At 30.4% G+C, this 16,631-nt stretch overlaps 1 protein-coding gene across 1 annotated transcript; it reads right to left on the minus strand.

Annotated features, from left to right (window-relative positions):
- Positions 1 to 1,968: 1,968 nt before the first annotated feature.
- On the minus strand, positions 1,969 to 15,699 carry LOC148275095 (uncharacterized). Its single transcript, XM_088236145.1, has 4 exons — positions 15,599 to 15,699; positions 14,495 to 14,544; positions 5,909 to 6,095; positions 1,969 to 3,381 (listed from the first exon to the last, which is right to left on the minus strand). Exons 1-4 carry the CDS (start codon positions 15,614 to 15,616, stop codon positions 2,257 to 2,259), a joined length of 1,380 nt encoding a protein of 459 aa, XP_088092271.1. The 5' UTR covers positions 15,617 to 15,699; the 3' UTR covers positions 1,969 to 2,256.
- Positions 15,700 to 16,631: the final 932 nt, after the last annotated feature.

A 16,631-nucleotide genomic window follows, 5' to 3' on the forward strand; every position in this document is an offset into this window, starting at 1 on the left:
TTTTGTAATTTTGAAAATCCCTTAAGAAACATCGAAATTACATCTCCTGTGACATTACTAGTTCTGGTCGGCGAGTGATCAAAACACATCTGAACAGTGAAACCTAACTGACAAGAAGTAAAGAAAATATGTGTTTAACTGAACTCGTCGTTTAATATGATCATATTAGTTTGTACGAACGATAAACAATTTGTTTTAGTTTCTTGCATTTATAAGTTAAAAAGGTTTATTATTATTATTATTTTTTTCTTACGTTTTCGAGAAACTTCGCCGTGTAATAAAATGCTCTAATTTTGAACAGGTGTAAGAAACCGTTTTCAAAATCCAATTTTCTGTAGCACTGAACTTAGTAGCAAAATGTTAAAATAATCAATGATAAAATTGTACAAATTACGTTCGTAAAATCAACAAAATACTTTGCATAATTTATTTTTTATGTAATGTATGAAACACAAACACAACACGCGGGTTTAATGAATTAATATAATAAATGTGTAAAATGTTATTTTTAGAAGCGTTTAAAAACTCGTTTTACTTTAGTAAGTCAAATTAATATTTAAATATTCAAAAATAGTTAATTTTTATCGCCCATTTAAAACACGCTAAAATCAGAATTGAACGTTGAAATTTTGAGATATCATTTAATTTATTGTTTTTTAAAGTTTTTTTTATTTCGCATTAAGTTGTTATAAAATAATATTTTGGTTTTAAATTACATTAATATTTAATTGCTATATATTTTATTTAATACATACATAGCGTTTTGCAAGTTTATTTACACTTTAGAATGAAAAAAACATAAAAAAAAACTTAGTACAGCACAGTGTAAACCAACAAACAAACAAACCATCACGCCGTTTCCCCGTACGAGTAGGCAGAGAAGATAAAACGCCAGATCAGTCTTTTTAATTTTTGCATCCATGCGTGCATGATTTTTTTTTTTTTTTTGGACATCAAAATGAAAGAGGTCTAAAAAGTTTTCTTTTTTATCACATTGAACGTAAAAATTATTAAAAAAATATTCCGTTCTACTTATGATTTCATTGCTTCTTCACGGGGAAAACAATATTTCTGATTAAAAAATAATTTTGGAAATGAAACGTATTGAAAATAATAATAAATTCAAAATCAATCTAAAAAAGTCACATGTAACCCTCTTAATATTAACTTTAAAAAAACGTTCAAACGTTTATTTATGACAAAATACAAGGTTTTTAAACTTTACATATTACATTTTATTACATATTTTATTAGTTCGAAATATTCCCAATCAGCAAAACTGCTGGTATGAGGGGATATTATATACAATAACACAATAGTTTAAATAAAAATTCAATAAAATAACATCACATATCACTCGTCACACGGACTGTAAGAACTGTTTTATTTGGGTGTTTTTTAAGTACGTACATGTTTTGTATATTTTTTGGATCATTAGAAAGTAAATTGTAAAAATTTATTGCTGTAAACAAAAAACTGTTTCTGTTAGTTCTAGGTTGTTCGCAAGTTAAATTGTTTGACGCTCTTGTATTTATGAAAATAAAAAAATGATAACGCGTCAACTGAATTTTTAATATGATTCCAATTCGCTGAATTATTTCAAAAGCAATGACGATTGATCTTCAATTAGTTTTTGCGTTTTTTTTTCAAATCATTGACTTTATTTAATGGTTAATCCAATAATCCGGCTTTCTGCATATCTGCATAACGTCCGGCACTTATGAATCGGGATAATTTGGAGCTGGCAGCTGATAGAGATGTCTGGAGTATCTTCGTGGATATAATATTCAACAACTAGGAAGTCGACATGGAATTATGATGATGATATTACCTCTTTTATCCTAAAAATGAAGCTGTTCTTATTTCTAATAAATGCAGACACTGTCGGCACCAAAAATTGAAAATAATACCTCTGTTCAAATAAAACTGATTTCCTCAAGGGATGTGAATTCCAAGAAAACAACATTTCGAAAATATAAAATATTTTTTTAATAGATCACAATAAAAAAAACATATTTACAAGATAATGATATATCATTCTTCCGATCATGACATGGCACTGATAGTTGTATCGTATTATTGGCTGATCGTAATATAAACTACTGGCATCAGGTATCACAAATAGTGCAAATCTTAATGTATTTTCTTTTCTTTTCTTGTGCACGAGACAAGAAAATTAACAAAAAATGTACTTTAAAAATTTTTTCATTTGTAATATTCTTAGAATATTAACCTATTTTTTAAATGGCATAGTTTTCACCATTTTGGATTATTGTATGTATATCCATTTGATTGTCCACTTCCCGATGCATATCCATTTGCGTTTCCATTTCCTGATGCATAACCATTTGAGTATCCATTTCCTGATGCATAACCATTAGAGTATCCATTTCCTGACGCATGGCCATTGGAATATCCCGATGCGTATCCATTACCACTATTTACACCAGTCACGTAATTATTGCTTCCAGATTCCAAGCTTCCTAAAGATCCATCGCTTCCCGAACCAAGAGCGCTTCCTCCGGATATAACACTGCTGCTTCCAGATCCTAATCCGTTAACCCCTGTGGAGAATCCAGCACTTCCAGATCCTAATCCATTAACCCCTGTAGAGAATCCATTACTTCCAGATCCTAATCCGCCTGCCCCCGTAGAGAATCCACCATTTCCAGATCCTAATCCGTTAACTCCTGTGGAAAATCCCCCACTTCCCGCGCCCAATCCTCCGGTGGAGAATCCATTGTTTCCAGATCCAACTCCATTGACTGTTGTGAATCCGTTGGTTCCAGCTCCCAACCCTGCAGTTGAAGTCACCGGACCAACACTGGTGATAACACCTTTTCCAGTAGTCAATTCAGCTCCAGTTATGCGATTTACATGAGTGTGAACATTGGTGACAGTATGCCTGTAATGCGGAACGTCAATGTTAACCTGTCTGTAAACAGGGACGTTTACATTGACTGGAACTCTGTTGTACACGGGAACCTGAACTTGGTTGTAAACTGGAACTTGAACTTGGTTATACACTGGAACCTTGACTTCGACCGGAACCCTGTTATAAACAGGCACATCGACGTTTCTATACACCGGGACTTTCACATCAACCGGGACTCTGTTATAAACGGGTACCTCGACGTTTCTGTAAACGGGAACCTTGACGTCGACTGGCACTTTGTTGTACACTGGAACTTGGACGTTCTTGTAAACTGGAACTTCTACGTTTCTGTACACTGGGACGTGTTGAACTACCGGTACTTTGACTTCGACCGGAACCCTGTACGGTACTTGCACTGGAACTCTGTTGTAAACTGGAATCTGCACGTGTTTGTAGACGGGTACTGGAACTTGCTTGTAAACAGGGACGTGCTTCACTACTGGAACCTGGAACAAAAAAAAAATAAATATATTAGCCAATTATCATGTAATAGGTTCAAATTAACAACAACAAGAACTCTTGAATAAGAACGCATGTAATGATAATAGAAATATTTTGTAATTAATATTATACATGTACGCAACATTATCATCCTACTAAAAAAATATATAAAAAATTGTAAAAACAGTATTATAAAAAAAACATTTATTTCAGCGTTTTTACTTAAATGTTAAAAAATTACGGTGATTAAGTTAAATGTGCTAATAGTCAACGACACATTCTTTAAGAAACCAGCAAATAAATATTTTTACATATTTATTTGTTGATTCATACGCTTCTCCGAAACTACAGGTCGAAGATTTTTTATTTTTTTACTTCCGTGAAGTATTTAATTGCATACAGTATATTGTTATCCAATTAATTCATTTCCTTGACATTTCAAACATTCTTACATTATCCTCATTACAAAAATCATATTTACATCATGAAAACATTTTTTCCTTCAAACCCGAGTTATTTTTGTAAATATGGCGTAGGTACCTCAGTTAGTCTAGAACGGTCATTCATTACCTGTTTTAAACAACACTGAATATGAAACGCTTTTTATTAGAAAAAAAACTTGAAATAAAACAAAATAAACAATAAAATTTAAAGCAAAAGGAGCATGAGTATTTTGTTCCTTGTAGGAAAGGTTTTTCAACTTTAAAAAACTTGTTTAAACTTCTTAAATTATGTAACAAATCAACAGGATGACTGAATTCAAGAAATAAATAGGGTTAAAAATTAAAACAGGGATACAAAATATTTTAGAGAAGATAATATGGAAGTCTAGGCGTTTACGGAGCTTGTGACTTGTCAATTGCTGGTTTAAGTGGCCGCATTACATACTGTGTAACATTCACCATTTTGCCTATGTGTGAACATCCATATTTCTTCAATTCTTTCATCTGTTGATTTGAGTGAAGTTAAAGAGCTTAAACCATTATTGTTGGGAAGAAGTCGTTGCTAAATATTGTAAATAAATAAGGGTTTGAACATGAGTGTGGTCAGATGTTATTAAAATAAAACATATTTTTTTATAAATATTTCAATCGTGTTTATTTGACGAAATAATTTTATTCATCCTAACAAATTTCATTCATGTCAGTAAAGGTTTCATCTCTTTTACACAAATGTATGCATCGTAATATGTATGTAAGATTTATAAACTTAATATGTATTGTATTGTATATTTTATTACTTTTCTAACGTTTCGATGTTTCACTACTTATCAGAATTTTTTTAATCTTTCAATTTACTATACTTTGCCCTTATTGTGTTTAAGTAAATCTATTATTATATTGTCGGCCTCTTGGTGTTATGGTCAGCGCCTTTGCATACCACGCATGAGGTCTCGAGATCGATTCCCGATATGGTTGATATGAAATATTTATTTAAAATGGAGTTTTAGCACTGGAATACTTGATAGTCCCTTTCTGGTACCTGAAGCGTAAGACGTGTCATTTCATCTTAATGTTTTTTAAATTATCAAGATACGCTGCAGTGGGTGTACAGATGCAGTGCTCTGTGCACCATTAGGCGTGGACAGAGCATGATGTATGCTTTCCTTTTACTATTTTTCCATTTATATTTTAACTATGCTACAAATTTTGTTCAAATTAGCTACGGAAATATAATAAAAAAATTATTATGTTTGAACATTGGCAGAATAGTAAACCTTCGTGTATTGCATTCGTACATAACTTGACTTTTCCTTCTGTATTGATTTATTATATTATATTGCTATTTTTTCAGTTTGTCTAGCATATGACAAAGGTCTTTATCATTTTTGAACAAGTTAATTTTTAATTGTTACTAAAGTGTTTTTATTTATAATGAATTATCACGCCCTTGAGGGGATTTTCACAAAAACGGCGCTATTTAAATTATCCAAAAATATATATATATATATGTAATGCAAGTAAATACTAAATACTAGAGACCTTATCTCACAAGCACAAACTATGCATTTCAAACACGCACCACGAAGCTAACATGATAGTCAGCTCATCTAATCCTTATTTTTGTGTATGTAAATTAATTTAAATCTATTTTAATACATCTTATATGTTTTTCTTTTCTCTTTTCTTTTCTTAAAAAAAAAAAACAAATGTAGTTTCTAGTAGTAACTCAATTTTATTTCTTTAACTCAATCTTTATTCTTCTCTTTCACTAAACTTAATCTTTATTATTACTTAAATTGATTTTACACACTTATTTTATATAATTTATGAAAGATGGTGGAGTTCTAAAATAAAGAATATATATAGAGAACGTTAGTAATGTTTACTTTAAAAATGTATGTAATTTATGTATTCCTGTTGAACTTGTTGAAATGTCAAATAAATAAAATAAAAAATAATAAAAAACTCACACTGACGTCAGACGTCAGCTATGTGCAAAAAGCCATGCTTTCTGAATACAAAAAAAAAACATTTTTGTTCTAACATCTGATCAAACTTAAGATAATAAATATGTTTGGTCATCACTCACGTGAACTTCTTTATAGACCGGAACATGTTTGACCACCGGAACTTGATACTGCCTGTAGACGGGAATGTTGACTTCGTTATATTTGTGTACGGTATGAACGTATTCTCTCCCTATGGGGCGGGACCAACCCTGGGATACGGGGGCGGCGTTCCAGCCATAGGATTGACCACCACCACCGTTGAAAAGCCTAAAAAAAATAAAAATAGTTTGGCATAGTTATTTTAGTTCAATGCCTCATAGTGGCGTTTATTTATATATAAATCATTGTTACGTATTGATTTCACTAACCATCTATACGGTTATCTGGAGATTCCTATAGTTTCAATTTTAACCGTAGTACTAAATTTTTTTTTTTAAAAGTACAAAATAATTATGCATAAAATCAATATTTAAAGCACATGCTTTGTTATCTTCTTTGTTAAATAAAATAACTAAGTTTTTATCAATAAATCACTGAAATATATTTAATGTGCTGACTGATTTCAGAACAGGACTGTTTCATTATCAAAGTTTAAAAATTAACTTAACTAAATTTTTTAATTATCATCAAATAACAAGTAGATACTAGTGGCGAGCGGTGAGTTTTTAGATTGGGAAACTGCGAAAATTCTGATTAAATGTCCATTGCGGTAGTATGGCACATCCAAAAAAAGGTCCATTTTATATTTGATAAATTATCCATAAAAAAAGCGCTAGAAGCTTATAGTTTTAATTGAAATATTTTAATATTTAACACAAACATTTAATTAACAAAAAAATACATTTGAAAAACGTAAAAGCAAAAAATTAGAACCCCAACCCTAATATAATTCGTTACTTTATCCATTCCAACTAAGGACTTCGAAGTTGGGACGTGGGCCAATTTTACATAAATTTAAATGTATACATTATTCGTAAATAAATCTACACAAAAACTGGTATAATTTCCTGGTATTTTGCAAATGAACTGCGGTATTTTTACACTTACTAGGAATTTCTACAAATTTGAGGTATTTGAATGTTTTAGTAATTATTTATTATGTCATCATAGCAAACAGCCAATTAATTAAACGTTATGTGTACCTATAGTTGACTTCAAGAACAACTTCTTATTAATTATTGTTTTTTTATTCTGAGTACGTAAATAATTATATTCTTTTGATAATTTAGTATGAAGAAAAGTATTATTAAATACCGTGACATTTATATTTATTACAATTTCATAATAAACCAGGATTTGAATTGTTTTTTTCACGTCAAAAAATATTCAAAAATTATTTGATTTAATAAGTATCATAATCATCATTGAATCTTCATCTGCGCTCGGTGGTGCATTGGGCACTGCAATAAAAAAGTACATGCAGTGTATCTGGATCATGTGTAGCAGAAAGGTAAGGAAAGTAAAATATTGCAATGTAAAACCAATTTTTAAACAAATATTTCTTCTTTGACTTTCCAGGGCCCCGATTACAGTGGGAAAATAACAGAGTTATCTTCGACTGCCTATAAAGAAAAACCGATATTTACTTGCGAAAATGAGTATATTTGCATAAACATTTAAAGTATATCGGTTGGTAACCTATGATTGAACGTGTTAACAAGAAATCATTGTATGCATATTCTGCTTTTCATACAGAAAACTTAATTTTACTTCGTAGATAAAATTTAAGATAAATTTTAACTTCCCATTGTAATCGGGGAATCGAACTCAGAACCTCAAGCATGATAGACGAACACGCCAACCCCTACCCCACGAGGCGGGCTTTACACCAATCGATTTCCTTTTTCAGGATTTTTATCTGAGCCGTCGAGTCTAGTCGTGTAAACCACTATAATCAACAGATTAAAGAATTGAAGAAATGTTCATGTTTAAACATAGGGAGAATGGTGAACATTAAACAGTGTGTAAAGCGGCCATTTTAATCAGCCAATGACAAGTCAAAGGCCCTGTTTTCCCTTTCTGTTGCAACATATTTATATTTAAATAACTTCATAGGAAGGAAATCCAACCTGTCAACAAGCATTTGGACATACGCAAATTATTTTTATTATTTTCATTTATTTATTGAGAGATTTAGAACATTACAGAAAAAAGACCCAATTCATTCTAAATACAATAATAGATCACAAATCACAGTAGATTGTTATTTTATTAAAATAATATAGCAAAATGTAAAAAGAAAAATTAAATGCTAGGAAGTGCTTTCCTAAGGGAAGGCCCACTGTCGTGAAATATGTCGACATTCGAGGCGATGCGATTAAGTAGCATGATTGCTCTACCAACCGGCATAATCATTGGCAGGTTGGTTCTGCATCATGGTAGGTAAAACAATCGATGCTGTCTTTGTCGAAGATAGTTATCAGGTACGAACAGACCTATATCCATCAGAATTTTTGAGTTATGTATGCGACCACCGATCACCTGAAAAAAGTGAACACCCAAATGAACGTCCCTCCTCCTCCATAATGACTGATAGCCTAGCATCCCCAGTAAAACGTTGGTTGGGAAGAGCCAAATTGTGTTTAAATACTCAAAATAATGATTTAATTACCAAGAATATTTCGTAAAGCCATATTGATAGCTTACTTGTCCGCCTTGTGATCAAATGGTCAGCGTTTGCTTATCATGTAACAGGTCTTGGATTTGATTCGCGGCATGTTTGGCATGAAATATCTGTTTTAAAAGTTCTTTTTACACTAGAATATTATCTAGACTCTGGATAATAATTAAGTTAAATGAAAAATATGCTGTTAGCTTGGTTCATCACATAATAATAACGAAAAAATGTGTATATTTTAAAAGTCATTTAATATATTACACCTAATAAAAAAATCCATTTATTGAATAATCACACGCATATCACAAAGGTAAATAAATGCATTTACACATTGAAGATTAATGCGACATGGCGGCCTCCGTGGTGAAGTGGTCAAGACGCTTGACTCACGCACGGAAGGTTCCGGGTTCGATTCCCGGTGAGAACACAAAAAAAAAGAAGTTATTTTTCTCAAGCCTGGTTGTTCTGTAATGTAATTCACCACTGTAATTGGGCCTCCTGGCCTGTTGTGGTGCAAAAAAAAAAATTAAATGAAAATGAATGAAAATCAAAAACTTTTTTCACATGACATAACATAACTTAAAGTGACGCTGAATAAATGTATCTCTATATTTGATAAAAATATTTATTACAAATTTATTTAAATAACTCAAATTTAATAATTAATAATTATAATAGCATCTATACTTATTTATTTTGATTTTCACAAATACGAATTAATTATTTTCCTCGACATATCGGTTCCTTAGAACAGGATTGGCCACATAGCAATCGATAGATTCATACAAATATTTTCCTATACCGCACCACTTCGTCTGTATGAACTATGCTTGCCATATTATGACAGCGAACAGTTTTGTACATGTGTGTGTTTTTAAATAAATGAAAAATATTAATAGCACAAATACAAAGTAAAAAGTTTTTACATTTAATTATTAGCATTAATGTTTAATTCAAAAATCATTGCTGTAAGTAAAATCGAAAAATTAAAACATTTTTCGCATTAATAATTATTAAAAAAAAACTTCAAATTAACAAAAAGTAAATAAAATGTTTTAACATAATTGACTATTGAAATTTTCAAAATTAAATGACAATGTTTTGATATCAATAATAATTTTAAGCAAAACGATTTATCAAAAATAATCAATAAAAACGTTTTTAATATCAATCATAATTCAAAGCAAAGTCGTGAATTTGATAAAAATGGAAAAAACATGAAAAAATATAACTAACTAACTAACTAACCATCACGCCATTTCCCCGGAGGGGTAGGCAGAGAGGATAGAACGCCACACCACTCTGTCCTGGCACACTTGAAAAAATATAATATTGTAAATTAAATCGGCATTTACTTCGTAACACTTTTTTATAAATTATTATGAAAATAAAACTTTTTTATAATTGTTACACAATTTTTATTCTTTTACAAGAACACTACTATAGTTTCGGGAGAGCACTCCTCCCATCGACGGGTAGTATGAAACTAATATAGTAAATAGAGAATATTGCTCACGATGTCATAGAATTTAAATAAAAAATAAACAAATTAATATGTTAAACTTAAAGCAGGAGAGTTAATTTCACTTATCTAAGGAGTAAGCATGTATATGGATAGTTATCTAAAGTACAGATATGAAAACATGATCAAAGAGAGAAAGAACGTTAAGTATAGTTTTTTTCTTAAAATTTAGCACATAGGTGGAAGTTACAATAATTAATCCTAAGATTTAATATGTGGAAAGACATCACTTGGCTAAAAGAGTGTTAATAGACGCGGGTCTACGTGGGTAAGTAGAGTAAGGGAGGTCGCAAAGGGAACCTTGTCGATAAAGGCGAGGGGTGATTAAATGTGTGATTATTCATTAGATTGTTCTCAGAATTAAAATTTTTGTTTATTTCTAATATTTCTAGATCATTCATATTACTGCCCTTGTTATTTACTTGGTGCAGGAGTTTTAGGGTGTGATTATGGAATGAGTGGCTACTATCTATTATATGATTCACAAATTCCGAGAAATTATTATTGGTCAGGCTGGTTTTGGTAAAACTGCAGGAGTGTTCTTTGATAAAAATTGAGTAACACTAATAACAAAGTTTTATTTTCATAATAAATTAAAAAATATATTTATGCTATATGCAACTTCCGAAAATGATGTAGATGTAGATGTGAAAATCGCTAATAGTATGCAGAATGGCGAGTGTTAAAGTGTGTAAAGTAATCACTCGAACCAGCAAATGTCAGGTCATAAGCCCTGAAATTATGTGGATTTTCTATTTAAATTCCATTATTAGTCTACAAAGGTTTGGACACAATCAAAATGTAATAATAAATCCTGCAAATTCTTTGGTTTAAGATCGGAAAAATGAGGAACGAACTGTTTATATAATTAACTTATTTGAAAACGACCTAATCTGGTTTTAGAGTAAAATTTATTGACATATTTGGTAATAAAATTAACCAATTAACATAATTCTTTATATGCTAAAGCCATTCAAAATTGCTTCAGTGGAATAAATATTATACAAAAATAATCGAAAACGTGTTTGACAAAAATAAATTAGCTGTTATTTTGAAATTTAAAATCGTAAATCAATTACACATTTGGATTACACCTTAAATGTTATTTCGGATCAATGTATCATTTAATAGTTAGGTATGTCGAAATCGTAACCTTTTAAAAGCAATGAAACAGATTCAAGTAATAGATAAATACAAACAAAGTCACAAACTTTCATATTTGCTTTAATGTTAGACAAAAACAAAACAGGTCATGTTTCAAGAGTGACCTATCACCTTTTTGTTTTTTTTTGTTTATTAAAGATAGGTACACGTTTTTATTTTCCGTGCATATTTTTTGTCACGCAATGAAATCTTGATAACACACTGGTAACATTACTATCAAAATTTCGTCTTTTTTTGGTCACATTTTTTCCCCATTTTCTGTAGTTCTTAATACATTTTTATCCTTTTTTGAAGTCACAGAACTAGCGAAACCTTTTTCTACGCTAAGAATGTTAATTTATTTAAATGTAAACTTTTTGATACCAATAAATGAACTTTAAAATTTGCAATGTTTGAGTATGTCCAAATGCTTGTAGTCTGGCTAGATTTCCTCTGGCTAGAGTTATTCACATTTGAATTTATTTCAACAGAGAGGGAAAACATTATTGAGAAGGAAATATGGAAGTCTAGACATTTACAGGGCTTATGCCCTGTCATTGGCCGGTTCAAGTGGCCTAAATTTAAATGTGAACAACTCCCTAGGGAGGAAATCCAGCCAGTCTGCAAGCATTTGGACATACTCAAACATTGTTGAATTAACTACCTGTAACTACTGGTAAAAGAAGAAGTATAAAAATTGGAAAATTGTTTTCGGGTGTTGCCTAGTAGGTGATTTGGTTCAGACAGATGAATCTCACCCACATAATAAAGGTTTCAGCTCCTTTACTTCACAAAAGTCAACAGATGGAAGAGTTGAGAAAATGTGAATGTTCAAAGATGGGCAGAATGGTGAACGCTACACAATGTGTAAAATGGCTACTTAAACCAGTCAATGACAGGCCATAAGCCCTGTAAATGCCTAGACTTCCATATTCCCTTCTCAAAAATGTTTTCCCTCTCTGTTGAAATAAAATTTAATTTAAAATATGCATTTAATTTTAATATTTGTGTGAGACACCCATTTTTAATTTTTAAATCTCAAGCAGAATTGGTCAAATAAAATGGCTGATGGATATTTTATGTTTGCTTTCTAACACTATTTTTAAACAGAAGTTTTTGCAACTCAATTCATAATTTTTCGAAAAATAAAGTAGTCTAAAAAATAGATGAACTATAGAAAGACTTCCTAACTAAAAAAACAGTTTTTTTTTTTTTTACTTTTTTTTAAATTTTTTATTTTATTTATCTTTCTTTTTTAAATTCTAAACAATTTTTTTAATTCCTGCCAAACTGCAAAAGCAGGAGGTTGCTATCTTTGTTTCTAATGTCATAATTTGTTATTCTGCCCATATTTCCGTAACTTCTTCATCTGTTGACCTTTGTGACGAAGAGCTAAAACCTTTATTGACGTGGGTGAGATCCGATGGATAGATGCATTTATGATGTTAAATAACAGCTTTTTCTTCGCAATTAAAATTATTAATTTTAAATATATTTATAAAAAGTATTAGAACCCGAGGATTCATAATTTCAGAGCTTCGGTACATAAAATGTATTATTTAATCCCGATCATCTGTAACATGAGGTAAGTTGAGAGATTTATCATATTTGGACTATAAATTTAATTCATTTTTGTCTACGAAAGTGTGTGTTTTTGGGGGTTTTTTTTTAACATATTCAATTACAGATTACCGACGATCTTTAAATTTTTAGAAAAATATAAGCACATTCGTACGGAAAACTTAGTTTTACTGTATAGACAATTGTATAACTCTTATTTCATTATCTACATTTAAGTCAAGATTGAAATGTCACTATCTAAATATTTAAATTGTTCCTTTATCTTTCTTCTTTCCTTCCCATCCCCTCTCCTCTCTTCATTGTATAGTGTTATTTTTTTTATAAATATATTTATTTTTGTTAATCTTTGCTTTTAATTTTTGTATAAAATTGTAAGATTCAATATGTCCATTTATTTATAATTTTCTCAAACTGCACGGTTTGGGTAGGTAGGAAGAAATTGCCTAAAGGCAATATGCCCGCCCTTATATGTATATTTATTGTATATGTATATAAAGTGTCAAATAAATAAAATAAATAAATAAATAACTCTGTTCACTTCCCATTGTAATCGCGGCCCAGGGACTATTAAATACTGCAGTGTAAAACCACCCCTTATACCACTATCTACAACTTTATGGAACTTTCAGGCGGACTCAGTGGTGTAGTTTTTAAGACACTTGACTCACACACGGAAGGTTCTGGGTTCGATTCCCGGCGAGAACATAAAAAAATATATGGTACCGTCTTTTAATTTAGCGCTATAATTGGACCTCAACGCCTGTTGTGGAACAAAAATAAAATATATGAAAAATAAAATTTGCATTCATCCTCGATTTCAACTGGAAAAATATCAGTTGATATTGTTGCACTGTATATAATATTTTGAATGATCTTAAAGATTGTCCATGATTGGCAAATGAAATAAATGATTTCATTTAAGATCACCAGACTTAAATCTTCTTCGATTAAAGCGGTTTTATCTAAATGCTTACAAATTCAACGGTATTTTTTATATATTTAATACTTCGTCTTTTAATACGTCTGCTATGATTAAATAATAAATTACAAGTACAACACAATTAGTAATCAGTAAAAATTTGTTTAAATTCGCCACACCTTTACTGTTCAGTTATTATATTGGTCAATGTACTTTTCTGTGTTAGTTTTTCTTTAAATATATGTTATAAAATGTGTTTATATGTTAATGTGTAAGAACTGAATTGCACACTTAAATAAGTTAATTGGATTCATAAGTATAATGTTATAAATAAACTTTTTATTTTTTTATTGATAACCGTCAATTATGTTTGTTGTTTGTAAAGTTTAAATTTATTTTTTCAATAATTGTTTATTTTATAAGCCCTCTAGGCGTTTAAGGCAATTTAAAAAAAGTTTAAAAATTCTAACTAACTAGTGTTAAATCTTTAGTCCAAGCCAAGTAAATAAAATATTTCATTTTCAGAATAAATAGTTATTTAGACATTTTTAATATATTGCTGTTTTAATATATGAAAGAATGGTGCAAATAAAATTTAAACATACATAATACTCGAACATATTTAATTAACAATTTGCAAATTAAAGATGAAATACTGCGTAATAATTTTGAAATGTACATTTTTAATTAATTAGAATTTAAAAAAGCAGCTTGAGGGCGCCTGAATATATGTAGATGGATATTCAATGTTTCTCAGTTGGGAAAATCAAAGAAAACTTAACTTAGGACCTACTTTTCTGGCCTTATCAATTATATGAAAATGTCAATTATATTAATTAAAAATAAAACAAATATTAACTAAATAAAAACAAATAATCTCATACCCAGTTGCAGGAGAAGCAGCTATTAGAATACTTAAAGCGAAGAAAACAACCTGGAATAAAAATATATATAGTTCATTATTTATTTTTCACATAAACTGTTCGTTCACTTTTTGTTAAAAAAATCTTTTAAATTACTTACACCTATTTCAAATATTCGGAGCTTAAAAAATCATGGCAAACAATCTGATTTATAGAACAATCAACACATAATCATTTTGCCGTGGTATAACCCAAAAAATAATATGTACATTAAAATCAAGAGATAAAATATTTTATTCCTTTTTATGCCACAATAAAATATGTTAAAAATCAATCCAAAATTTGGAAACTCTAAGTATTTTTTCAAGTCAAATTTGTTTTATATTTTAATGATCACATTGTTGTCAGAAATAAAATAAAAAAAGTCTCCTTAGAAAAAATTATACAAAATCAATTAATTGAAAAAATGCATTTAACGAATGGTCTATAATTCTTGAGTCGGCCTCATAGTGTAGTGATTAGTGCGTTTATCTACTATGCAAGAGGTTTCGGGTTTGATTCCCGAAATGGTTAACATGAAGTATTTTTTTAAATAGGTGTTTTTATTCTAAATTATTTCATGGTCCGTGGACTGGCATCTGAAGCATAAGACTGAACATCTTACCTTCATGTAACAAAAATGATTAAGATACGCTGCGATTGGTGTACCAATGCAGTACCCTATGAATATGCACAATTAAGTGCGGAAAAAGAATAATGATGACGATGATTCTAGAGCAATACTTTTTTTAGTAATAATAAAATAAAAAACATTTTTAATATTTAAAAACAAAAATGATTTTGTTAGACAAAGTTGTATAAGAAAATGTTTTAAACACTCTTTCACACATCTGCAAGTGTATTAATAATCACATATTAAAGACATTGAAATTCAATTACGCTTTCGAACAAACTCGACGACAAACCGCTCCGGCATTATTTTTAAAGTCACATTAAAAAAAATAGTTCTAAAAAAACTTCACTAAATTTGATTTATTGATAAATCAGTTCAAGCCCTTATCATGTGTTGTGGAAATCCAACAAATACAACCACCCTTAAACGAGACAGAAATAACAGCCACTCACCCCAGATTTACAAAACATTTTGACAACAGCGGGGGGACACGCGCGAAACCCGAATCACAATAGGTCTCTGGTGAGCGGTCAAGTATTCGTCCTAGTGTGATACACTACCATCCGATCATAAGCTTTATATAACTTGCTGGGGTCAACATTACCAAATGTTGACCGTGAGGTCCATCCCACTTTCTCTATCTTATGTTGTGATGTCACAAACTTGATCCTGTTATAATATCAAATAATTTCCCCGTGAGCATGGAATCTGGGTCTATCCCACTTTAAATTATATTATGTAAATACTTATCAAAATGCCATTCTTTTATGGCATAATCGCTCGTACAGGTTAGCTTCTGTACTTGCTTACTTATTTATTTAGTTAATAACATCTAACATATTACAACAGAGATGAAGAACATTGAAGAGAAGGTAATATAGAAGTCTAGGCACCTACAGGGCTTATGACCTGTCAATGGCTGGTTTAAGTGGCCACTTTACACACTGTGTAACATTCACCATTCTGCCCATATTTGAACATCTATATATCTTCTCTGCCCTGTAGATGCCTAAACTTCTATACTACCTTATCTTCGATGTTCTTCATCTCTGTTGTAATGTGTTAATATAAACAGCTCCCTAGGGAATTGAATCCAATCTTTGTCTACAAAAGTTTGGACAAACTCAAAATATTCTTGATGAATTCTTCTGGTTCATGAAGAATAATAGAAATTGAAAAAATAAGATTTTCAGGCGTTGCCTAGTATGTAGGTGAAATAATTCAATTATACGAATCTCATCCGCATAAATAAAGGTTTCAGCTCTTTAACTTCACAAACATCAACATATGAAAGAATTGAAGGTATAAAGATGTTCAAATATGGGCAGAATGGTGAATGTTACAGTGTGTAAAGTGGCCACTTAAACCAGCCATTGACTGGTCATTAGCCCTGTAGATGCCTTGACTTCTATATTACCTTCTCTTTAATGTTTTTCATCTCTGTTGTAATATGTTAATATAAACAACTCCCCAGGGAGTTAAATC

This window comes from Micrasema longulum, unplaced genomic scaffold (assembly GCF_059751315.1).
Source record: "Micrasema longulum isolate JH-2025_06_02 unplaced genomic scaffold, ASM5975131v1 h1tg001515l, whole genome shotgun sequence".
NCBI lineage: Eukaryota > Metazoa > Arthropoda > Insecta > Trichoptera > Brachycentridae > Micrasema > Micrasema longulum.

Coding starts and splice junctions, on each gene's coding strand:
- LOC148275095 (XM_088236145.1), bottom strand. Junction 6,096..14,494: donor GCTGCTTCTCCTGCAACTGG/GTATGAGATTAT, acceptor TATTTTTTTTAG/GCTTTTCAACGGTGGTGGTG. Junction 3,382..5,908: donor CGGTCTATAAAGAAGTTCAC/GTGAGTGATGAC, acceptor TTTTTGTTCCAG/GTTCCAGTAGTGAAGCACGT.